The 25573-nt window shown below is 44.6% G+C and overlaps 1 protein-coding gene across 2 annotated transcripts in view; it reads left to right on the forward strand.

Moving 5' to 3' along the window:
* FRAS1 (Fraser extracellular matrix complex subunit 1) overlaps positions 1-25573 on the forward strand; it is a 307206-nt gene that overhangs the window by 146863 nt on the left and 134770 nt on the right. Inside the window, exons 14-19 of one of the 2 annotated variants that reach the window (XM_075066086.1) lie at positions 190-324; positions 12564-12707; positions 15629-15769; positions 16156-16296; positions 17301-17474; positions 23714-23854. In XM_075066086.1, the coding sequence (XP_074922187.1) occupies positions 190-324; positions 12564-12707; positions 15629-15769; positions 16156-16296; positions 17301-17474; positions 23714-23854 (876 nt within the window). The remainder of the gene's footprint in view (positions 1-189; positions 325-12563; positions 12708-15628; positions 15770-16155; positions 16297-17300; positions 17475-23713; positions 23855-25573) is intronic. The other variant, XM_075066087.1, reaches the window with a different exon arrangement.

Below are 25573 nucleotides of genomic sequence, written 5' to 3' on the forward strand. Positions count from 1 at the left end.
AGAATTTCAAAACATTTCGGCAAAAAAGCAAACATTTTTTTCCAACCATCTTTAGTCTAAAATGCTTTTCCTGCATAGAGATGCGTCCCTGAATTTAGCCCACAGACAGACCATGTACAGATCAGTATCAGTGCACAATATTGTTTTCAGGTAAAACTGTCTCTTTTTCCCTCCATTTTATGCGGGCAGCCTGCATGGAGACGTGCTCCACCTGCACCAATGGGTTTGAGTGCACCTCATGCCAGGGATCCCTGTTGATGAAGTACGGGCAGTGTGTGACATGGTGCGGGGACGGATTCTTCCAGGATCACCTCCACTGTGCAGGTAACTTACAAATAGGGCTGCCTGGTAAAACAGCCACATGTCTAAGCTACAGTGCATAGTCTGTATTTAGACTAACATTGCTAACATGAGGACCAAAGTTTTCAGTGCTGTAACGCCACAAAATAACAGAATCACGTAGGGTTAGGATGATGGCAAATGGGAGAAGAATGCACTCTTTAACCATCTGTTTCTGAAATCTGTACTTCTCTACACTGTGACTGAATCAGTCCTATTTCGCTTCAGAAGTCTCTCCCAGGGAAATGTTATTGTCTCTTACTCCTGGAGAGTGAGAGAACTGCTATATTTTACCATTGACCTAAAATCCATAGCCATTTACTGGAATTTAATTCTTCGGTGTATACTTTGTTTTCAGCACAGGCTAAACTACAGCTAATGAAATCAACTCTCCCAAGGAGGCTGCAGTGGAGGTGTTTATTAGAGCGAATTAGAGAGCAACATGGGATATGGCAGGTAGCCAGAGTCACACACACAAAAAAGTCCTTTCCTCTTTGGTGATATTTTCTTGCTCTTCACACTTCTCCTTCCCAGAACAGCTCTTGTGGTAGCTGTTCGCAGCAGGAATACTTAGGGAGTCTTACTGTGTTAACCACAAATTCCACAAAACAGGGGAAAGTGTCTCTAAATAAGTGTATCTCTGTACGTTTCTAAAGGTTGGGATTAGGATAAGGAAGGTGGGGCTTTCTGTTTGATTCCTTCGACATATTCTTTCTTTGTCCAAACTGTGATTCAGCCTCTTTCATCCCGACAGATCTCTGAAGTCAGCACTTTTCCTTATGATAGTGGCCTTTTTAGAGGGATTATAATTCTTTCTGAGACCCGTTCAGCCACGCACCTGAACACATGGACTTCAAGCACCTGAGCAGTCCTAATGACTTCTGTGGAAATACCCATTTGCTTTAAAGTAAAGCACATACTTAAGTGCTTTTGCTGAATTGAGATCCAAAGCAGGAGTTGGATCCTTGACCATTGCTTTTCTGTAACTGTCTGGCCCAAAGGGTTTATGATAGATTTCAGGTTTTGAATGCTCCTGTCTGAATGCCCTTATCTTTGAGTAACAGAATTCAAATCTAGATACCTCAATTAAAGATCTGGGCCCCGTTGCACTAGATGCTGTACACACACATAATGAAAAGGCAGTCCCAGCCTAAAAGAATTTGCAATCCAAGTACTAAGTAATCTTTGAGTTTGTTTTATTTTAACCATTCCCTTTCTGCCTGTTCCTGGTATTTTAATTGGCAGTGGCCACGCACTGTAAAGGCAGTTGGAAAAGGCTAATGTTTCAATTTATTACCGGTTGTAGTGAACTGGCTTTGCATTCCATCCGTGTTCGTACCCATGCATGCCTGGAGTGGAAAGTTGCTGGGAAAAATTTGTTCATGTTTCCTCTGGGGAATTAAACCAATTTGCTTTAGTTCTGCCTGGCTGCATTTTCTGCATAAAATAAAACTGGCAGAGAAAGCCTCAAATTTCAGACCCAGTCCATAATTAATTTCCATCCAACCTTTCTTTGTATCCTCTTTGTTTTTATATGCATGCAGTCAGGTTGTCCAAACTCTGCTTAAGCTGTTCAGCAAGCAGTATGTTTTATTAACGCCTGCGGTAAGTTTGTCAATAGAATCATATATAGGATTGATCAGATCCTCAATTGATGTAAATTGGTGCAGAGGATCTGACCCGAAAAAGGGAAAAGATCGGTGAGAACAGATTACCTAGTCCATCCTCCTGCCTTTGCAGGACTGCTCTCTGTAGTATATGAACAAGCCACAAAGATTCAGTCTTGCTTCATCACTTTTTTTAAAGAAGATCTAATCTAAAACTAAAAAGAACATTTGACTGAATTTGTTTGATGGGGTGGGTTTTTTTTCCCTGCTCTAATAATGGGGTTTGTTTTTCTGTAAAACAGAAAAGCCATTAAGGAACAAGGGAAATTGAAAATCAGTAAGGAGGCTTATTCAGATAACTAACTGCATGATTAATATTCACGGGATCAGTGAGAGACAGAGGTAGAGCAGAATGACACTCTGCTGTGCTGAGATGAGACAGAAATGAATAAGAAAAAGGCTGAGAGAAGAAAAGTCAAGAGAATGAAAGAAGAATGACCTCTGCCCTGAAAAGCAAGACCGATGAAGGACATGCAGCCTTCAGTGCCCCCATTCTTTCTTTTCCCTGCAACTTAATCATGCACATTTTCAGGATTAATGCTCCCTGAAAAGTCTAGACAGAACTCAGGCGTTGCTGCTTTGACTTATCCAAATGAGAATATTGAAATATGTAACCTGATTGTAACAGACAAGGCCTTCATCATACCAAAGTGCTTGGATTTTTATTAATGACTCTCTAGACTCTTTATTAATGGTTCTTTAGACTATCTTACCTACAGAAGCTTATCTCTTGAGAACAGAGGTCTCAGTATTGCTAAATAGAATTACTACAGGTAGCTAGCACTACCTTGCAATGAACTATTCAGTTTTGCGAGTCATTTAGATCTACAGTGCAGAATTGTTGAAAACATCTTGTATCTTTCAAAAGTCAGGCAACTATTTCTCAAATAATTCCATATGTTCCTTTTATGACGCCGTTAGCGTTAATCTCTTGCAGTCACAAAATGGTTTGTGATCTTCACACCTGCAGTGATGCCGATGAGATTTCTGAGAAATCTTTTGAGAAAAGAAACTTTAAATGAATTTTTACTCTGAATTGCGACCAACTGAAAGGGAGTTAAATGGCTAAGTGCAGGAAGCAGTATGCTTTAGTCTAGGAGCTTTAATGAAACATGTCAGTTATGCCACATTTTCTAGTGGGTTCCAGGCAGACTCGTACTAATCTTGAATGCAGCAGAGCATAGATGCTTTTATAAAAGCATAGGTTTCTTTTCCTCAAGGAAGCCAGTGCTTTGCAAGAGTTCTTTTCTCTTAAAATCATGGAGCATGGCTCAGCTCTGTTCTACGCCAGTTTTATACTGCTGGGACTCCTAAACCTAGCGTAACAGAGAGGTGAATCAAACCCTTTAACTTGGCAGCATTGGAATGCTCCTAATTTAGCAGTGAAGTGAAACCAAAATTTGCAAAAGACCCATCCATCCATGAAGAATTAAGTGAACATGCAGGAGGGGGCTCCCCTTTTCGCTCTTGAAATATAAAGAAACAAAACTGAGAATACTAGACTGTGGAAAGGCTCCTTGAAGTTTATAATATAGTCCTGAAAAATCAACAGGAAAAAGATTTTCACCACCCGTGTTGTCCTCTGTTACCCCAATGAGCTCATTTATATATAAAATGCAAATTATTGATGCCTGTAATGTTATAAGCCAATCAGTGATCATTGACGGTGTCCTAGTTATGGCCATTGCTGTGTTGTAGAAGGAAGTTTAGTTTAGTGGTATAAGCAGGGGTTTGGAAGTCAGGAGATCTGAGTTTCATGATCAGCTCTTGACACAGTTTTGCTGTATGACTGTGAGCGAGTCTCATGAGCCTACAGCGTCTAGTGGTTTTGAGTGCCTTGATTTTTGGGTATCAAGCTGAAGATACCTGAAAGGGGCCTGATTTTCTGAGTGTGGGTGCTTAGCACTTCCTAAAAATCAGGCTCCTTTAACGTATCTCCAGTTGGACACCCAAAAATGGAGGTCCCTGAGCTCACTGGTGACTTTGAAAAGTTGGGTCATTTACATCTCAGTTTCCCCTCTGTAAAATGGAGAAAGCATATTTCCCTGCTGCACCTCACGGTGATGTTATCAGCAAATCTTTCTGTGATGGGGGTTATGGGTTTCTTAGTACATCTTCTTGGGTTTGGGGGCTGCTTAAGGAACAGGGCTGATGTAGTATTGTCAGTTGGGATTTGGCCTTGGTTATGTCCAAATCAATGTCCACGTGTATAGTGTAGGATAGCCAGGGCCGGCTCCAGGCACCAGCTAAAGAGGCAGGTGCTTGGGACAGCCAATACCCAGGGGCAGCCCTCCGGCCGCTATTGGGGCGGCACGTCCGGATCTTTGGTGGTGATTCGGTGGCAGGTCACTCAGTCCCTCTCAGAGCGAAGGACCCACCGCTGAATTGCCGCAGAAGAGTGGAGCAGCGTGATCGCACTGCTGCCTGTTTTTTGTTGGTTTTTTTTTTTTTTTTTGCCGCTTGGGGCAGCAAAAAACCTGGAGCCGGCCCTGAGGATAGCTTCAGTTCCAAGGAAAATTAACATCTACCACCAAACTTTCAGCTGAGTTTTTAACCCACCCTACGTTTGTGTGCTTGCAAGTTAGCAGACACAATTACCTGCATGCCGAGCTTATGGCTCGCTGTCACTTGGGCTGATGAAATAGGGGTGTAGAAGCAGTAAGTACTATCATGGGATGACGCAAGCACTCCTAAAGTGGTTCAAAAGACCCTGGCAGTTTTACGGTGATGCTGAAAGCTCATTGGCTCAATGGGAGCATCAGGGGGAAGACGATGCCTTTGGGAGTGCCAGGTTGGGAGGGTCCCAGAACCTGGACTCCAGCCAAAGCCAGGAGTCTACACAGCAATGAAACAGCCCCGCAGCTTGAGCCCTGCGAGCCCGAGTCAGCAGGTACAGGCCAGCCACAGGTTTCTCTTTGCTGTGTAGATATATCTATGGGATCCTTACACCTTCTCCCTGCAGGGCCAGGCACACTGTGAGCCTTCATAATGATACATTTGTGTCACCACTTGTGACGATAAAGGACAAAAAGCCAAATTAGCAGGTCTGTATCCTGACGTCTTGGAGTCACTGAAAATGGTTTTGTTTGCATAATCCCTGCTTTCAAAATCAGCAATGTCTACAACCTTCCACTTCTTACCCCCAAACAAAATCTTTCCTACACCCTTTCCCCTCCCCCAGCCCTCTTTCCTCCCATAATTTTTTGCAGGGTGGGGTGAGAAGATGGGTGTTATAGCAGCTGGAGGGTGTTTTGGGGGGCACTCAGAGAGATTCTGTGCATTCGACATTTGCTGGGCCTCTTGAGAGAACAAAGATATATGCTGTGGAAAACGAGTCAAAAGATAAGGGATCCTATACTATCAATGAAAAAATGGAACAGAGTTTGTCTTCTAGATGGAACCAGCTCTCTGTAAAACAAAATGTTTAAACTACGCAGAGGAATACGCCATTTAGAGTACAGAAAGCCCCTTTGGCTTCTGGCCCAACCCTGTAGGGTCCTCATGTGATGGTTGGACCCCCCCCCCCCCCGTTAAGGATGCCACCTGATATACTGGGGTCCCATTGAGCCTGCCCATTCCACCAGCCTGGGTGTCCTCGTCCTGTCCTTGCTGTGCCAGGCCCTCAAGCCTTCTCCAGCACACACGCAAGTAAGGCCACACCCTGCTGCAGACACAAACTGAAATCAGCTGTGTGTGGGAAGATTCAGCTTGGGGATTTACCCAGCACTCTCATAAACCCAAAATACTATTGTCTTGCACTGTATAGCGAGATCTGTACCGCGCAAGCTCATTCAAATCATCCCCTCCCTCAATCTGGAGAGAGATATGCACAGCCTTTCCCCCTCCTCCCCAGATATAAATCGTACAAACTGTTTTATAGAAAACAAAGACAAGTTTATTAACTACAAAAGACAGATTTTAAGTGATTATAAGGAATAGAAAACAGATCAAAGTAGGTTACTGAGCAAATAAAACAAAACATGCAAGCTAGGCTTAATGCATTACAGAAATTGGCTACAAATAGTAATGTCTGACCCTAATTGTTGTTTTATGCAGGTTGCAGAGTTTCTTGAAGGTAAACTGTGCTGCTTGCAGCTTAAATCTCCAGCTATTCCTTTCACAGGTTGACCTTTCTCAGCATGGGTCCCAGTCCTCCTCCCCAGATCAGTCTTCCAGCAGTCATCCTGGGCGGGGATTCCGTGAAGAACCAGTGACCCTGATTAACTCACTCTCCAGGCTTTAATAGAATTTACATATGGTGGGAATCTTTTGTTTCCCAGTCTGACTCCTCTTAATGGAAAAACACTGAAAGCCCAAGATAGGGGTCTAGTAACAGGTGACGCAATCACCTGACCCTGTAGTGTCAAAGCAGCAACCCAGGAAGCATCTCAGGAAGGCGGGAGATTAGTATCTTCAAAGTCTTATTGTTCTTCTTAATGGCCCATTCAGGCTGATTGCTTACTGTCTGGTAGGCGTTTCCCAGATGCAAATGCTTTTGCAATTGATACAGGGTTTATATTCCTAACTTCAGATGCAGCAGTGATACATGCATAAAAATAGGCTAATCATATTTGGTAAATCAAAACCTTTTGACTGATATCTCACAAGACCCATTTTGCACCCAATACATCTTAGTTATGTCCTATTCCTATCATAAGCATATTTCTATGACGAATATGGGCATGATGTGACACCTCACTTCTTCCTATTTGGTTCCATGACACATGTCCTCTCTCCCTTGGCCCCATGTATGCTCTGTATTCCACCCTGCCTTGCAAGCAACGCCACTAATCAGTTACCTCTAGAAAGAGCTGAGCTGAGCAAAGCCAGGTGGTCTGAGATTGCTTTCCAGCAACCATATAGTTTCTATTGATGCACTTTCCTTTAGTGTTTAAGTTAATGTAGAGAAACAGGACAAAGATATCATGGGGATATCAACAGCTGTTGCATTTTTAAAACAGCATCTCTCAGGGCATGTAGGCAAAGAGAAATTCCCTGATGCCTATCACTGTGGGCATGAGAGTGAAAGTTTATATATGAGCACAAATTGGCCATATTTGATATTCATTGGGAGACCTGCAGCTGATACCCTATGCAGGTGCTGCTTCTTTGAATATGGAAGTGGATGGGTTTTGCTGTCAGCCATGTTAGCGGAGCCTGAGTCCAGTACCAGCATGCATGGTAGACCTGACAGCTGTAGCAGTGCATTTAAAGGAGGCCAACCTAATCACTGTCTTTCCTGGCAAATACTTTGTTCAGTGGAGCCACCTGAGAAAGTTACTCGTTAACCCTATCTGAGCAATTAGCTTCGCTGCCAGTGCTAACCTGGCTGAAATGAATTGAGAGGCTCAGAGGTTTGATTCAGAGAAGCCCGTGAGTGTTTGCTAGCTTATTGGATCTGTAGTTTCGATTCTTTTTCTTTCCCTCTCTTCTTTCAGCCCTCACCAGTCTGCCCTTTGTCATCCTCATCCTCCTCTTCCTCCTCAGACTCTTCAAGCTATTGGTCCCTGATCCTTGTATTGAGAGTCTGCGGAACTTCTCTTTTCTTCCCTGACTTCCAATGGCCTTGACCCCAAAAGGTTGCATGCTCGTGGCGCTATCCTGCCAAGTTCATTGCATCTTCTCTGTAGGTCTGGCAGCCTCTGCTGAGCTGTTTGTTATTGTCAGGTCTCTCTCTCAGGCTTCGCTAGATCAGAGATAACTCAGAAGTCATCGCACCCCCGAGAAAGATAAAATGCGAAAACAACATCTGCCTTAGTAGAGGCTTCCAGAGCTGCTGAAATCCTGCACTGGCTTTGCAGGATCATTGCCAAAGGCAGGGAAGACAACTGGGAATCGGAGCAAGATGGAGAAGGGGGAATACTTAACCAAATGGATCTGACCTTCAGATAGTGCTGGTTTGCATCCACCTCTGGCCTGAGCAGAGATCTGCCTGGTTTCCAATGAAGTGTGCTGCCTCCTGCCTGCCCTAACCTCACGCTGTCTAAAACATGCCCATCCTGTTCCAATACCTTCCTCTTATTGCCTGGGTTCACAGTGAAACTGCCATGACTGTAGTGAGTTTCTCTTTGCGGATAGGGGTTGGTGCAGTTGTCAGGGTTCCCTTCCTACTCTGAACTCTGGGATACAGATATGGGGACCCATATAAAAGACCCCCTAAGCTTATTTCTCCAGCTTAGGTTAAAAACTTCCCCAAGGCGCAAATCCTTGTCCTTGAGTGAGTACTGCTGCCATCGCCAAGTGATTTCAACAAACGTTCAGGGAGGGTCACTTGGAGCCCTACCTCCCCCAAAATTTCCCTTCAAGCCCCTAAACCCCTTTTTGTGGGGAGACTGGAAAATAATATCCTAACCAATTGGTTACAAAGTGAGCACAGATCAACCCCCCTGGGTCTTTAGGACACTGAAAATAATCAGGTTCTTAAAAGAAGTTTATTTAAAAAAAAGATAAAAGAATCGCCTCTGTAAAATCAGGATGGAAGATAACTTTACAGGGTAACACAGATTCAAAATACAGAGGATTTCCCCTCTAGGCAAAACTTTAAAGTTACAAAAACAGGGATAAACCTCCCTGTTAGCACAGGGAAAATTCACAAGCTAAAACAAAAGATAATGTAACACATTTCCTTCCTATTACTTACATTTTGTAATCTTAGAGACGTTTAGTTCAGGTATGGCTTTGGGAGATGTATTTTCCCTGCCCTGATTCCTTGCTGACCCAGAGAGAACAACATAAGAACACAAAACAACAAAAACATTCCCCCACAGATTTGAAAGTGTCTTGTCCCCTCATTGGTCCTTTTAATCAGGTGCCAACCAGGTTACTTGAGCTTCTTAACCCTTTACAGGTAAAGAAGGGATTTTATGCTACAGCTGTAAATGATGGTGAAAAATAGTCACTGATTCAGAGCAATCTTAATTGTCCTGACTGATCTGGGCTCAGAACAACAACATATGCTTTAAGGCAGGGAAATGCAGGGACATACCTTAAGGAGCAGAGAACGTAGGCCATGCTTACAGGATGGGGAGCGTATTTTGGAAATTGGAGGGTGTTCAGAGAAGTGTTACACGAAGGATTCAAGGTCTGGAAAACCTGCTTTAGGATCTTCTATCCTGCCATGGCTACTGCAGCCTCCTCTTTTCTGAGGTCTTCAAACCACAATTTGAGGACTTCAATAACTCAGACATAGGTTAGGGTTTTGTTACAGGAGTGGGTGGGTGAGATTCTGTGGCCTGCATTGTGCAGGAGGTCAGACTAGATGATCATAATGGTCCCTTCTGACCTTAAAGTCTATGAGTCTATGAGCTCCATCCATGTACCATATTGAAGAGAAAGTTGAGACGGGACTCGATAACAATCTGTAAGCACCTACAAAGGAAGAACATATCTGACTTTAGGGGGCTCTTGAATGTAGCATAACAAAATCCAATGGCTGGAAGTTGAAGCTAGAAAAATTGAAATTGGAAATCAGATACAACTTTCTGTCAGTGAGGGAAATTAACCACTGGTTAATGTTGCCAAGGGAAGTGGTAAATTTATCATCATTTGCAATGTTTAAACTGAGCCTGGATGTCTGCTCTAATTCAGTCACAAGTTTATGGGCTTGATAGTGTTCACATGTGAAATGGAATAATTGCCCTCTCCATGGGAATTACTGGTGAAATGCTATGACCTGTGCTCTGATCTCTTCTGGTTTAAAATGTGTAACTGAGACTGCCCATAATGCTCTGGAGAAACTGGGACAGAGAAAGGGAGGAGGAATGAGGCAAGAAGAAACAAGAGAGGAGAAGATGTGGAAAAGAGCAGCAAATTGCAAGGGAACAGAAGGGTAAGAGAGAAAAGGGTGGGAAGAAAAGCAACAGCTCGTAGGAAGGGATGATAGAGGAGGAAGGAGGGTCTAGTGAACAAAGCACTGGACTTGGACTCAGGAATGTTAGGTTCAATTCTTGTATGACCATGGGAAAGTCACTTAGTCTCTCTGGGCCTCAGTTCCCCATCTGCTCGCTGGGGGTAATAGCAGTGCCCTGCCTCATGGGGTCGGGGGGCGGGGGGGAGGTTGTGAGGGTAAAATCCCTTAATGGTTGGGAGCTTTTCAGCTGCTGTGGTGATATATATGTGCCAACTCGTTAATAAAACAAGAATGACAGGGAAGAATGCTGTGTACTCCAGCAGATAAAAGAGGAATTAAAAAAAGTTGGAACAGAGCGACGGAGTGTGGGGGGTTAAGTGACCTCTTATTTCTGTGGAAATGAACGTGTTTAGAGTCAGTGGCAGCCATCTACTCTGCTCTCTAATTGCAGTATCCTCTCCTTCGTTCTGTCCTCACTTGCTCTGCAAAAGTTAGGTGTGTTCTGCTTTTACTGGAAACGAGCCCATTCTCATCTATTCTGGGGCAGATCCCTGCGAAGGATGGGTCTGTGTGTTTTTTTCTTCTCTTCTATCCCTATTTTAAATAAATGTGCATTAGACTAGGGTTGGCAACCTTTCAGAAGTGCTGTGCCGAATCTTCATTTATTCACTTTAATTTAAGATTTCCCTTGCTGTTAATACATTTTAACATTTTTAGAAGTTTTTTTCTATAAGTCTATAATATATAACTAAACTATGGTTGTATGTAAAGTAATAAGGTTTTTAAAATGTTTAAGAAGCTTTATTTAAAATTAAATTAAAATGCAGAGCCCCCCAGACCGGTGGCCAGGCAGTGTGAGTGCCACTGAAAATCAACTTGCTTGCCGCTTTTGGCACATGGTCCATAGGTTGCCTACCCTTGCATTAGATAATGAAATTTAAGGTCCCCGGCGTGGGGACCTTAAATGGGTGGGTTTCATGAATGTCTGCATGTTCAGGACATATGCCTTTAGGATTCTGTTTTACCCCACCTTCCACAGGGCGGGAATACAAGCATAGACATGGCTTGTGAAACTATAAAGTTGAGAAAATCTATAGAACATTTATGCCCTTGTGAGTTATTGTTGCCTCCTGATTTTTGCGTGTTATACAGTCTGGGTACAGACTGTATTGCAGCTCCTTCTGTGTTAGAAATGGCTTTCGTATACCATTTGAATTGCTGAATGCAAGTGCTGCTGAGATGATGTGAACGTCGCTGCAGAACCTCCTGTACAACCACACAGGAGGATTGCATCTTACTTTACAAATGGCAAATGCAGTTGTGTTTTCCTGAGAGGTGGGTTTCATGAATGTCTGCATGTTCAGGACATATGCCTTTAGGATTCTGTTTCACCCCACCTTCCATAGGGCGGGAATACAAACATAGACATGGCTTGTGAAACTATAAAGTTGAGAAAATCTATAGAACATATATGGGTGTAATCAGGAAAAAAAATCTAATTCTGAAAGTGCTGTAATTTGCACTGGCTGTGTGAGTACTGGCAGCACGATTTAACATGATGTAACAGCCACACAAATACCATGAAAGGCTAACCTGGGTGGGCTTGATTTTCCTCTCGATTAAACTCCGAGTCTCAAAGTGAGTTGGGTCTCACAGCTATGTAGGAGAGCAGAATTTAGCCCCATACAGTCATTCATTTCTTTGCAAAAAAATTAGTATGTTGAAAGGTTGCTCTAGTGCTGTGCAGGTACTAGTTAGTATCATCTTCTGCTCAAGAGAGAACATAGCCATTGTCTGAATGGTGTATGTATGTAATATACTGCAGGAATATCCAGACAATTACTGGATGCTGGCCTTGGTGCAGAGTTTGCCTGAAGATAAAGATATTAGCCTGCTCATTATAATTGGGGCATTTCCATTCTCTTCTTTTGGCCATATAAGGGAAAAGATTCACAGTGCACAATGTACACTTTAATGGGAACCTGCCACAAGGAGACCGTTTCAACCTGTCCCTATGAATTACTAGTTCCCAGCAAACTACAATTCCATGGCATAATTCCTTCCCTGTTCAGACAGAATCATTCGGGGGGTGGAGTTCAGCAGCTCATAGCCCCCAATGTAGAGTTTTTGGAGGGAGTAAAAGTCATTTTCAGAAGGGTGGCCTCTTTTTTTTTTTTTTTGCAGGAGCAATTTGCTTAGGACCCCGCCCACACACACACACACACACTCTCTTTGCAATCAGATCCTAATAGATGGACCTTGGCGCACTCGTGTCGTTCCATTGATGTGTCAGTGGGTCCTTGCAGGAGTCTGCCTGAAAAGATCTGGTGGTTTTGTTTACCTGTAATGCAGGGCAGATTGTTTCCACCGAGTACCATGAAACCCAAATCTTGGTCCATGCTATAACAGTACATATATTTTACAGTAATCAAAGTTGCTCCTCTAAGTGTCTGACTGTAGCTGCAGGCACTAATTTGCACTTAGATATTTTGCAGATGCAAAATTGGGATGTAAATGTAGTCCCCCAAAAGCATGACTAGCCCAGATGAAAATACCAAACTCAACACACCAGTGATTTTTAAAAGCACAAAAAGCCTATGTTATTTTAGGAGTGAAAGTGCAAATATGCAAATTGCTACTAAACTCATTTTTAAAAACTCAATAGCAATGTGATTGTTCATTAACTTGTTAAATCTTTTTGCTTTCAGCTTGTCATGAGTCTTGCTCTGCATGCTGGGGGTCTGATGAGAACAACTGCTTGGCCTGCAAGGACAGGTCTCACGTTTTAAATGCCGGGCTCTGTGTGGCCAGCTGTGGTCACGGGTTGTATATGAAGAATGGAATTTGCAATGGTAAATCCCTGTTTCTCTTTTCTTTGACATGAACTTTGCCCATGCATGACAGAAGGGAATCAATATGTTGTGTAGCCAGCCAGCAAACAGGATTGTAGATATATATCTGAGAGACCAGACATACCTATTCCATAAATATTTAGTGAGAAATGCTGCTACTTGTTTATAAGATTACTGGCTCATTTAAAATTATCAGATGCTGAAAGGTTTAAGGCTGTTTTGTTCACTGAGCAGCATGAAAGCAAAAATGAGATGATCCTTCGGGCTTGACAAATCTACTTGACAGTGGAAGGAGAGATGACTTTTGCCAGCAGATTTCTTGAAGTTGTCCAGTAATCCACAGCTCGGTGGCTAAACAATGCCTGTGGCACAGGGAAATCTTTTGGAAGGACAGAGAGAAAGAGAAGGAAAGGGGACAACGAATGTAAGTCTTTAGAGACTGGTAGAGCTGGTCATGAGCTAATGAGAAAAAACTCAGGAGTTTCCAGACTGGATCAGATCCAAGGTCCATTTAGTGCACTAACCTGTCTCTGACAGTGGTCACTACCAGCTGCTTCAGAGGAGGTGAGACAAACCCTTTAGTAGGCAGAGGAGGAATAATCTGTCCTTCCTAAGAGTTTCTGATGTCCCATCTACCTGAAGGAAATTGGCACTGGTGTGATGACGTGGTCGTTGTTGCACTGTATAAATCCCAAAAGTAGGCGTGCTGCCTCAGCTAACCCAGTAACTCGCCAAAGTGAGATGAACTGGGGCAAACTCATGTATGTTAGGGTCTTGCTCTGCATCGATGTAGTTCGTCATCATTCGCATAGTGCAAAGCACCGTAGCCTCACATCACAATGAACAGTACGATCACAACATGCAGGAGTCGTTGTCCAGCAATCTTCCGCCACGTTTCACAGTCTTCACACAGCCTTAAGCAGTGTACCCTACTGCCTCCCAGCCAGCCAGCCACATCGTCAAACCACTCTCACTGTGGGTGTCCCCTTCCCCTGGCATTTGACACCAATCGCTGCAAACCTTGCTCTGGCAATCTTCTGCTCATCCAACCCACATCCCCCAAACTCCCATTTTTCTCGTCTGATAGTCTGGATGATATCAGCTATCACTCCAGTTATGCTGTAAATTCGGGTGATTACCTCCTTGTTAGTCATGTGTGAGGTATAACTAATGTGCAGCTGTTACCTGTAGCATTTCAATTCGAGGGCAGAAAGCTTCTTCGGTGTCTGTTTTCTTAGCGTCCATATTGCACACACACATAGGCAAAAGACTGCAGCCATTTCATTTTATACTTCATGGTAATACCTTTGCTTCTCCAAATGTGGTTGAATGTTGCTAGAGCAGCAGCCGTGAATCCAATTCTATGTCTGGAGTGTCCAAGTGCTCAACATTCCTTGTATTCAAACTACCCAGCTCTTTGGAGTGCTCAGCACACTCCAGTGCCTCCTCAGATTTGGGTAGGAATATCTTTGCCTTTTCAACAGACTTAGATGTCACCATTGTCTTTTCATACGGTCTCTTTATATCTAATTTCTCTGCCTCCCTCGCTGCCCTTTCTAGAAATTTTTGCACCTCTTCTTGTGACCATCCAATCAGGACAATATCAATATGATTGGCAAAACACAGATAACTAATTGTTTGTCCACACGTACACTCTCCTGTGGGCTTCCATCAGTGGCTCTTCTTACAATTTCTTCAAGATAACCCTTAAAAAGAGTCAGGAATAGCATGAAGCCTTACCTGACTCCTATCCTCAGGTCAAACCCCAACTGCTTTACTCATAGCCTGCAAACACTGAAGCCGTTGCGCTGATGTAGAGCTTTTGTATCAGCTGTATTACATTTTCACCAATTCTGACGGGTCGCAGGATTGCCCAAAGAGGCTTGTGCCATCTGCTTCAGCAAAATCCATGAGGATATGGACTGCCTTCCCACCATTTTCTAGCCATAGTTTGCATAGCACATGCAGATTGAATATTTGCTCCATTGTACCTCTTTTGCATCTAAATCCAGCTTGTTCTGCAGCTAGAAAATTCTCTCTTGGGCGTTCTCTTCAGGATGGTTCTCGGCATTATTTTGCTAGAGCATATCGATAAAGAGATTGTGCAATAATTTCCATAAACAGCCGGGTTCCTGTTTTTATGAACAGGAACCATCAGGGACTGTGTCCAAATCGTGGTCCATATTCTAGACACCCAAATCACAAGCTTATGGGATGTATGTATGAGTGTCTCTCCATCACTTTTAATTGGTTCTGCTTATATGTTATCTCTGTAATTACACCTCTGCAGATATCCTTAGTAATGCTTATGTGTTGTGAAGAAAATCCTCTGAATGCAAACTAATGTCTGCTGCATGCAGAGAATGTGAAAAAGAGCTGTGTTCTTTCCACCTTCCATTCATCTCAATGGGGTGTTAACTCTCAAGTCTTTTTCTGATGGAAAATGAAAATTGTAGACATTGCTAAGAATTTATCCGGGCAAGGAGCAGGTGGGACACAGGCCTATTTTTTTTCAAATCTACAGTTCCTGAGAAGAAGAGACCTTTAGGATTTTCAGCGTCTCCAGAGGCCATCTCTCACTGATTCTTTACTGACAGTTTTCCACTGTTGTTGTAATATGAATGCATCCAGTGGTGATAGCAGTAGTGAGCGCACTAGTGCAGAGCAGCTGCTGCTGTTTCTACTATGGTGTCACTCTGAATTCCACTAGTTCTTTAGGGCAATTAGAGATCTGTTCTGTCTTCTTTCAGTGAAAGGCAAGAGGAAGGATTTAATTTACTGTAACATTTGAAAGTGTCTGTAACAAGCAAGGAGCTGGGCATGGCTATATTTTGCTGTATTGTATACATGCAACCAGATTGGGAACACCGCTGTTCCTTTCATAACAGTGCATTTCATTAATGGTCTGTCCTCTTTGACAGCTTGTGACCAGTCCTGTGAAACATGTTATTCAGACCAACCTAGATGTTTAACGTGTGCTTCAGATAAGGTGTTACACAGTGGGAATTGCATTTCAGAATGCCCGGGTGGGTATTACACAGACAGCACTCAGCGATGCAGAGGTAAGAGGCATTTCTGCTTGGCACATGTTGCGTGACCTTTCTGATGACCTTCAAGGCACATTCCGAAGCTCATCTTCTTTTGCAAGTGTATAGAATTGTTTGACGATACAGGGGATTTGAGTTTTTAAGTTGCTCAGTTAACTCGGGGTGGATTATTTTAAATGATCTCCTTTGCAAAGCATTTTGAGATCTATGAGTGAAAAACACTGTGTAAGAGGGAATTATTTATTATCCTCACTGTCATTACTTTAACACATGACAGAATGCTGTGGATGTGTGTGGAGTGAGAGATGACTTGGATGACAGCATGGTACAGTAGCTGGCAGCATGGCCACAAGAAGATTAAGTATGCTATTCCAGTTATATGCTCTCTGTTTCTCCACCAGCTTGTCACGATTCTTGTGCCAGTTGTATTGGACCATTTGCCACTCAGTGCACTTCCTGTTCCCTTTCTCTGGGATTGCACCAGGGCCAGTGTCTGCCTGCCTGCGGAGAGGGCTTTTATCACGATCACAATGTCTGCAAAGGTAAACTCCGTATTTTGAACCAGATCCTCAGTAAAGTGTAAATCAGTGAAATTCCATTAATTTCAGTGGAGCTGTGCCGATTTAGATTTAGATAGAGATTCTGCCCCATTACTGTATACTGAAAAAAGGTGACGTGTGTGAAATTCCCACTTTTTGCTTCATTTCCCCTGTACAACAAACACACACATATTATTATTTTTTCCAGAGTTTGCTCCCTCTGGAGATTCCCCTTCCCCCCATATTGTCACAACAGGCCAACATGACAATGTTTCCTATGTTTTTCTGATGACAGTTAACATGTGCATACAATTTCACATTAAAGTTCAGTGGATTTGCTAAGATATAAGGTAATCTACCCTGGGCCGCAACGGAAAGTGTGAACATTCAGGGGACACGGTTTACACATCTCATAAACCTTTCAAAAGCACCATTTTCCCCATCTCTCCCCAGCTTCCCTGACAACACAGTGTTAGTTTATGTAGCTGTACAGGTAAAAGGAAAATTGAGTTGCCTAAAACACTAAGCTGCAGTGTTCTCCTCTTTAGGATTTTGGGGGAAAAAATTTTTTTTAATTGGGAAAAGATATCAGATCTGTTATCACCATTTCATTATATAAAACAAAGCATTCCATTGGCTAGTGGTATAGTCTCCCAAAGGAGGCTGCGCACACCCCATTAGTTAACTCGTGTAACATTATCTGGTGGGATTTTCAGATGCATTGGCCTAATTCTGCTTCTCCAGAAATGGGTGATAAAACTCCCATTCACTTCAATGGGAGTCGAATTTGGCTGATGCTTGAGAGAAACCCACCCAATGCTTGAAGAATCTACTGTAAGGAGCAAGCAACACTCCGAGGTGGCTGAAGAAGATGATTGATCTATTTCTCCACCAGCTCTCATTTTTATGACAGGATTCTATTGTTTGCATTCAGGTTATCCGGCTTCTGTCAGTGTAAGGACGCTGTCCCTTGATCCGTGACTTCATATTCCATTGCTCTTGTATAGGTTGCCATCCATCTTGCCGTGCCTGTGTGGGGCCGGAGAACTCTCACTGCACCCAGTGCAGGAAGCCAGAGGAGGTATTGCAGCCTGGACGGCTCCTCGAGGGAGCACTGTATGGCATTTGCATTTCTCAGTGCAAAGCCCGATTTTATCCCGAGAACACCAGAGTGTGCAGAGGTGAGGAAAAGAGCCGGCCAAATGATTCTTAAGTGCTTTCAATATGCATGCCGGTATTCATTAGGTTTTAAATACAATATTGGGAATGGCTCTCTCTGTGTTTGTGTGTGTGTGTGTGAGAAAGAGAGATACTGGATGTGCTTGTTGACATGTTACAAGCTACTTTCTGGCTTGTGGCACCAATAAGTTATTGGCCTGAAACATGTAGCGTTTCACAACCTAAATGTGCTCACCTGATGTTTGTCCTGAATGCTGGTGTTTTTGAGAGAAAATATTTAAAAATGTGTAAGATTCTAGCAGGTCCAGTTATGTTTTTATAGCTCCTAGGGTAGGTCTGCATTGGTGTTCCCGCTCCATTGCACTCAATGGTAGGGGTTTCACCAGTGACTTCAACTGGAGCAGGAGCAAGCCCCAAGTGCGGAAATTGTTGCAGGGGTTGCAGTAAACGTTCAGTTGTCTTGCTTGTCCCGGAAGCAGTTTAACAGAAGTGCTGCTTTTTTAAAGAACAGTTTTAGCAAGTCTGCACCCAGCACCGCTTTCACCATGGCTATCTTAATGCATTCTGGGTATCCCAAAGGTCCTATCCCATAATGCCCAGCACTGTGACTGGGAACAGAGACTTTTAGGTAAGTTCTAAACAGAAGGCCTTGCATTGTGGGATGGAGTTAGCAGGACAGGTTGAACTGTTACAGGTTGAATGCTTGTGGCTTTCCAGCAATGCTGAGAGGGAAACCATTGTAGATTGCACTGGGTCAGCCAAGCTCAAACTGGGGCCTGGTCTACACTATGGGTTTAAACCGATTTTAGCAGTGTTAAACCGATTTAACGCTGTATCTGTCCACACTACAACACTCTTTATATCGATAGAAAGGGCTCTTTAAATCGGTTTCTGTACTCCTCCCCAACGAGAGGAATAGCGCTAAAATCGGTATTACCATATCGGATTAGGGTTAGTGTGGCCGCAAATTGACGGTATTGACCTCTGGGCGGTATCCCACAGTGCACCACTGTGACCGCTCTGGACAGCAATCTGAACTCGGATGCTGTGGCTGGGTAAACAGGAAAAGCCCTGCAAAATTTAGATTTTCATTTCTTGTTTGCCTAGCGTGGAGCTCTGATCAGCACGGGTGGCAATGCAGTCCCAAATCCAAAAAGAGCTCCAGCATGGACCGTACGGGAGATACTGGATCTGATCGCTGTATGGGGAAACAAATCTGCATCTATCCGAGCTCCGTTCCAGAAACGAAAATGCTAAAGCGTTTTTGAAAAAAAACTCCAGTGTAACAGTGCTTAGCATACAAGCGTAACGGAAGCCAGAGACTCAAATGACGCTAATGGGGGAGGAGTACTGAGGATCCGCTATCCCACGACGTCCCGCAGCAGTCTCCGAAAGTATTGTACATCTCTTGGCTGAGCTCCCAAGCTGATTCAAATCACGTTGTCCGGCGTGTTCAGAAGAATAGCTCCTCATAGTTAACTCCCCACACACGTGAAAGAAAAGGGAAAAGGAAAATCGTTCCTTGACTCTTCCAATGTCCCCTGCTGTATGTAGTGGGGCTGGTAGACGCGATCTGCAGCAGTGAGCGCTACGTTATTTTGCTCCTCTCCCCTCCCTGGTGGCAAGATGGTGCAGTGTAAGACTGTACATCCGTATACAACCATGAATGCTCTATGCTTGTAACTGCTGAATACCCCGTGACTGCCTGCAGGTGATGGGCCGGTGCTGCGGGGAGTGCCTGAGTAATAGGAATGATCCTGGTCATTCCCAGCTAGATGTAAGAACGGACTGGTACCGCGTTCTCATGAGACAATGGGGGTGGCAGCTGCAATCGCCCCCTCCTTCATGTGTAAAGAAAAGATCTGTATGCCTGGACTAATCATGCATGGGATGCTGGGCTCTCTCCTCCCACCTGCTAATGTCTCGCCTGGACTGTCATAGCCGAGAGGCTGCCTCCCCTCATTTTATGTCACGCAAAACTCAGTGTTTCTTTTATTCTGACATCTTTAGTTATGATCATGACACAAATGAGGGAACTGCCACGGCTAGCCCAGGACAGGTGGGAGAGGAGGGAGACCAACGGTGGGTTTGCTAGGGGCAGACCCCTGTGATGGCAGTATGTAGCTCATCATTTCTGCGGGTCTGAACGGATAGACATACTGTGGCTCTCGATGATACAGTGTTTCTAGTATACTTGACCCATATTAAGCTGCCAGAGATGACATCCTATTTTTAGAACCCCTAAAGAGAATGACTCGGGGAGGTCATTCCCAGTTTTGCTTTGCGACCCCCGGCCTCTCAGCCAGCGGGCACACCCTGATAGCGAGACAGTTACCAGAGGACAAACCGTCTATCTCTTGCCTTTACGCTGGCAGCAGATTGTACAGACGACTAGGATAACTGTCTCTCTATCGTGCAAAGCAAATGAATGCTGCTGTGTAGCGCTGGATATCACTCTGTCCGCAGGCATCCAGTACACATCCGGTGACTGTAAAAAAAAAAAAAAAAAAAAAAAAAAAACAAAAAAAAGTCTGAACGGGCTCCATGGTTGCCGTTGCTTGGCATCTGCCAGGGGCATCCAGGCGAAAAGGGCGCGAAATGATTGTCTGCCGTTGCTTTCCTGGAGGAAGGAATGACGACATTTACCCAGAACCACCCGCGACAACAATTTTTGCCCCATCAGCCACTGGGCTCTCAACCCAGATTTCTAAGGGGCAGGGGAGACTGCGGGAACTATGGGATAGCTATGGAATAGCTACCCACAGTGCAACTCTCCAGAAATTGACGCTAGCCTCGGACCATGGACGCACACCGCCGAATTAATGTGCTTAGTGGGGCCGCGTGGCACTCGACTTTATACAATCTGTTTTATAAAACCGGTTTATGTAAAATCAGAATAATCCCGTAGTGTAGACGTACCCTGACAGCGCTGATCTGGATGTTGCAACCAGCTAGTAGAACCAATGGCTGTATAAAGCTTGAGACAGCTTTGCATGTAGGTGCATGGCACAGTTTGTTACAACAACTTTTCACGTCGTTAGAGTGACCACATAGTAAATGTGAAAAATTGGGACGGGGGGGTAATAGGAGCCTGTATAAAAAAAAGGCCCCACATATCAGGACTGTTCCTATAAAATCGGGACATCTGGTCACCCTACACGTAGTGCAGGCAGGGCAGGGGAAGAGTTTACTGTGGATGCCTGGAGCCAGCTCAGCCCAGCCTCAGACTTAGGGTATGTGTACACTGGAGCTGGGGGTGGGATTTCCAGGCAGGCATATTGCACTGGCTAGTGTGCTAACAGCAGTAGCATAGCTGCAGTAATGCAAGTGGTGGGACGGGCTAGCCACTCGAGTACGATCCCCTCGGAAACCCCAGGGACGCACTCAGGACAGCTAGCCGGTCCCACTGCCCATGCATACACTGTTAGTTTTAGAGCGCTGACTCAATCAGAATTAGCGCAGGCACGACATCTCCAACCAAAGTCTGAAGTGAAATGGTACTTTTAAAAGTGACAGCTCTGCAGAAAGAGTGCCAGGAGCCACTACACAGAATGAGCATTCTCATAGGCTAGATACCCTCCAACTGTGCCACATATTCTGCTAATCTGAGTTCTTCCCACACACACACTTTGTGTTTGCTGGCAATGACTGTAACATAAAACTCATCTAGTACATTAATTTCACAGAAATTTGCTGGAGGGTCATTTCTTGCCTTAAAGATGCTTAACAGAGAAAAATGCATTGTTAACACAAGATCATTCTGCAAAACAATCAGCTATACAGGCTGTAACAGGTACAGTGCTCTGGTTCGTCTCTCAAAGGCGTCAGCGTCAGGTTTGTATCCATCTTGCACCCCACTGAACAGGCGCCAAACAAAAGGAATTTGCACGTATATAGATTTAAGCGATTGAGAGGCCAGCAAGAGAAGACAACATCTCTTGATTGTCCTAAGTGTTTTCTGTGCCAGCCTCAAAGACATAATTCAGTCACTCTTGACATTTTTCTTCAAGTAAAATTCCAGTCATTGTTTTCAGTGCAATTGCAGTTCTGTGCATGGGGACAGGTAACAAGAACTTGTTGTTTTTTCTTGATTCTTAAATTTCTAGAGGTGGCACTTCAGCGGGTGCAAATGTCATAGTGCCATGTAAGTCAATAAAGCTATGGCAATACATCAATTAAGGGCTTGCCGCAGAGTAGGTTGGAATATTTCTAAGAAACTATTTCAGTGGAAGATGCCTATTTGAGAACCTGGCAAGTTACGCCGAAGCATCTTGGGTTCAATGAACTTGCCGTGACAAAGGCTTGCAGGTCCACAGCGTGGGGAAAGCGCTGGCTTTACAGGGCTCCCAGACTCGCTGTCGTGAAGCCGGGAACCCTGGCTCCATTTGGGTTTGGCTATAAAAGTAACTCGATGGATGTTACTTATTCATCCTTCTAGCAATGCAAACTCTGCAACTGACATGTACAAATGCCTGTAAATAGGCAAAATTTGCATTTACTGTTTGAGAGGTTGGGATTGAAAGTTTTCTCCATACAGGTTTGGATTTCTTCAGTATCCACGGAAACATTCTTATACATAATCTGAAACTCTTGAAGTTTCCCTGACAACGTTGAGTCAAATTCATCCCTGGTATAACTCTCTTAATTTCAGTGGAATTAGCTACCCCAGAGGCTGTGTGCTCCAGTGGAAAAGGGCACCGCATTAGTAGTCAGGATCCCTGGGTGCTGCTCCTTGCTCTGCTACTGACCCACTGTGTGATCTTGGGCAAGTTCGTTCACCTCCTGGTGCCTGTTTCCTCCCATCCTTTGTCCGTCTTGTCTGTTTAGACTGTAAGCTCTTAGAAGCAGTCCCTGCCTGCCCCAGACTTTGTGTTCTGCAGCAGGGGTTCTCAACCTTTTTCCCTCTGAGGCCTCCCTCGACATGCTATACCAACTCCAAGGCCCAGAGGAGGTAGAGGGGCCTTGGGGCAGGGGCCTTGGGCATAGGTGAGGTTTGCTTTCTATTTGGGGGGCCAGGGGCCAGCAGGGCTTGAGCCACCTCCGTATGGCTGGATCCAGGGAGGGAATACCACCTCCATCCCTGACTCACCTCAGCAGGTGACCCAGCCTGTCTGGGGTGGGGTAGCGAGGGGGCGCAACCAAAAATTATAACTCAAAGGTGGGGGGTTTAGCTCAAAAAGTTTGAAAACACTCAGGGTGCAGGGAGAGGGGGTAGCTCAGCATGCAGGGAGGGGGCAGTTAAGGGCTGTGTGTGTGCAGGGAGGGGGTAGCTAGGGGCTGTGCGCAGACGGGGTAGCTCAGGGTGCAGGAAGGGGCTGAGTGTGGGCAAGAGGTAGCTCAGAGTGCAGTCGGGGTAGCTAGGGGCTGTGTGCGGGCAGGGCGGTAGCTAAGGGTGCAGGGAGGGGGTAGCTAGGGGCTGTACACGGACAGGGGATAGCTGAAGGTGTAGGGAGAGGGATATTAGGGGCTGTGTGCAGTGCGGGGGGGTAGCTCAGCATGTAAGGAGAGGGGTACTTAGTGCTGTGTGCTGGGAGGGCTCCCCTGCAGTCCCTGTTCCCAGAGGGATCTGCCAGGGAGCTGGGTCTCCCCACCCGGGCGGCTCTTACTGGCTGCCTCTGCATGAGCAAAGGGGGCTGGGAGCTGAGGAGCAGCTCCAACCCCAGGCACCAGCAGGAGAGGCAGGAACGCTGCTGCTGCTTACTGCTCCATGGCACCAGCCAGAGCCACAGCTGCCCTGAGCAACCACTGAGCACACCCAGGAGCAACGTCAGTTTTGCCGGCATAAGCGCTTGCGTGCAGAGCGCTGTGTCGGCGGGAGATGCTCTCCCACTGCTCGTTGAGCGGGTTCGATTATGCCCACGGGAGAGCTCTCTGTCACTGGCGTATGTGGCTCTGCGAGCGCTCTGACTGGCGCAGCTGTGGCGTTACAGCAGTGTAAGCGTAGACATGGCCTAAAACACCAGCAACCACCCAAATCTTCCCTTCTCAGAACACAAGCATGAGCTTGGCGAGAGAGGCGGATTTAATGCAGTTACTTGTGGTTGATCTTTATATAAATAATCTCGGAAGACAGGGTTTGTACTTTTACCTATATTACGGCCTGTCAAGTATATGTCTTATTGCCGTAGGGGAAAAGGTAAGCTAGCGGGTGAATGAAATCATCTCAGTTCAGGCCAGCAACGGCAAACACAGGCTGGAAACCAATTTGTCTTCCTCTTTCTTTTCTTTTCTTTTCCTGTAGAGTGCCACTCCTCATGCTCAGACTGCACAGGGAGATCTCCCCACAACTGCACGGCCTGCTCCTCTCCCCATGTCCTACTTGATGGCAAGTGCTTATCCGAGTGCCCGGAAGGATTGTACAGCCAGAATGCTCTTTGCCACCGTGAGTGCATTGCGGGGAGACCTACAGTATATACTGCTGCATCTTACTGCAGCATTGAACATTTCAATGCAATTAGACATGCTGTCAAGTTATTCAGTAATTTCAAGAGAGAAACATACGCTCCAGCTTCAGCAACTGGATTATTTTACCAGAGAGAGAGAGAGAGAAACATACATGTTAAATAAAAAATTATAATCCCCTCTGCTCTACTGAATTGGAGTGAAAATATACCACATTTTATTGCAATAGGCTGCGGTGGTGTTCTCAGCCAACATACCCTGGGGGAAGAGTTCTTTAACATACTGTGTAGTGCTTAAGCAGGATTCTGCATTCAGAAGGGTTGGTTTTTCTAGGGCAGCATTGTCCAGTGGATAGAGCATTGCAAGATTGTGGCCTTGGTCCCTGCTCTGAAGAGCTTACAGTTTAAATGCATAACAGAAACAGTAGAGCAAAGGAGCAAAGCTAGGCTGTCCAGTGATGCTCTCATATACATGGGTACAACTCCCTTAGGGCCAAATTTGGTGCTGGTATCACTGGATGCAACTCCACTAACGTAAGTGGATTTGTGCCAGAGCTGTGTTTGGCTTAATGACTTCAGTGGGAGTTGTATATGTGAGTCTGAGAGCAGAATGGGACTCAGGCAGTCATGCAGATGTTACCTTCAATAGACTTAAATAAGGAGATGAAAAAATTGGACTGTGCTGGGGAGGGAAGCAATGGACTTAACTGGGTTATCTTTCTTTCCAGCCATCAGGGTTCAGAGTAATGTATTTTCTAGTTACAAAGAATGCTCCAGAACGTCTTTAAGAAAACCATCAAATGCTCTGTGTCTAGGCATTACGTAGCTGGAAATAGTTTTCTGCCTTTCAAAACAAATAATTTTGTATTTGGGATCAGGAAGCAGATCTCTTGTTTTATGAGATTTGTGATCTTAGGGACATATGAAGTATGCTAACCTAAGTCTTCAGCAAAGCTCCCTTTTAATTTCCATGGGAGTTGGTGTGTATCGATCAAGAGCAGTGTCTAGTTTGTGTATCCACAGACAGCAAAGAATTACCATTCTATTTTAATAATGGAAAGTGAGCGTGACAATATGCAGCTAGATTTTTTTTTTAAGAACCTTTGAATGGTTTGTGCTCAGTGGCCCAAAAGGCTAGAAAAACATATCATCTGTGTGAATTAGATTATTATTTTTAATCCGTAGTTTACTACAGCACTGGGTTTACGAGGAGGAAATTGTGCGTGAGAAAACATGTTCTATGTGGTTGTACTTACCTGCCTAGGGAAGGGCACTGTATTTCTGATGTGCGCATCAGCTGCAGTTTAATTATGAGTTATAAGCCTTTTCAGCCAATCAGTTCGCAACTTTCATCCAAGTTATTTAATCTAATATAATCAGACTACCAGAATCAGTCACTCTGTGGCTGAATGGCACAATGAATTCCTATGTTCCCATTGAGCTAGAATTTGGGGATTTGGTGCAACCTTTCATTATTAGCTGCTGACCCCAGGAAGGTCTGGGGAAAAGGTTTGAAATGGGATATGTCCCTCAGACATCGTATAAAGGTCATCAACTGCTTTTGTCAGATTGCAGCCATTGTCCATAAATGTGTATTTTCAGCAATGATATTATATTTCTTTGATGAACTGGTTACTGTTGGGTAGGAGGCCTCCAAACTGGAGAACTGCAGTTCCTCTGAGATCCCATCTTCTGTGTAT

The sequence above is a fragment of the Chelonoidis abingdonii genome, chromosome 5 (genome assembly GCF_003597395.2).
Source record: "Chelonoidis abingdonii isolate Lonesome George chromosome 5, CheloAbing_2.0, whole genome shotgun sequence".
In the NCBI taxonomy this organism is placed as follows: domain Eukaryota; kingdom Metazoa; phylum Chordata; order Testudines; family Testudinidae; genus Chelonoidis; species Chelonoidis abingdonii.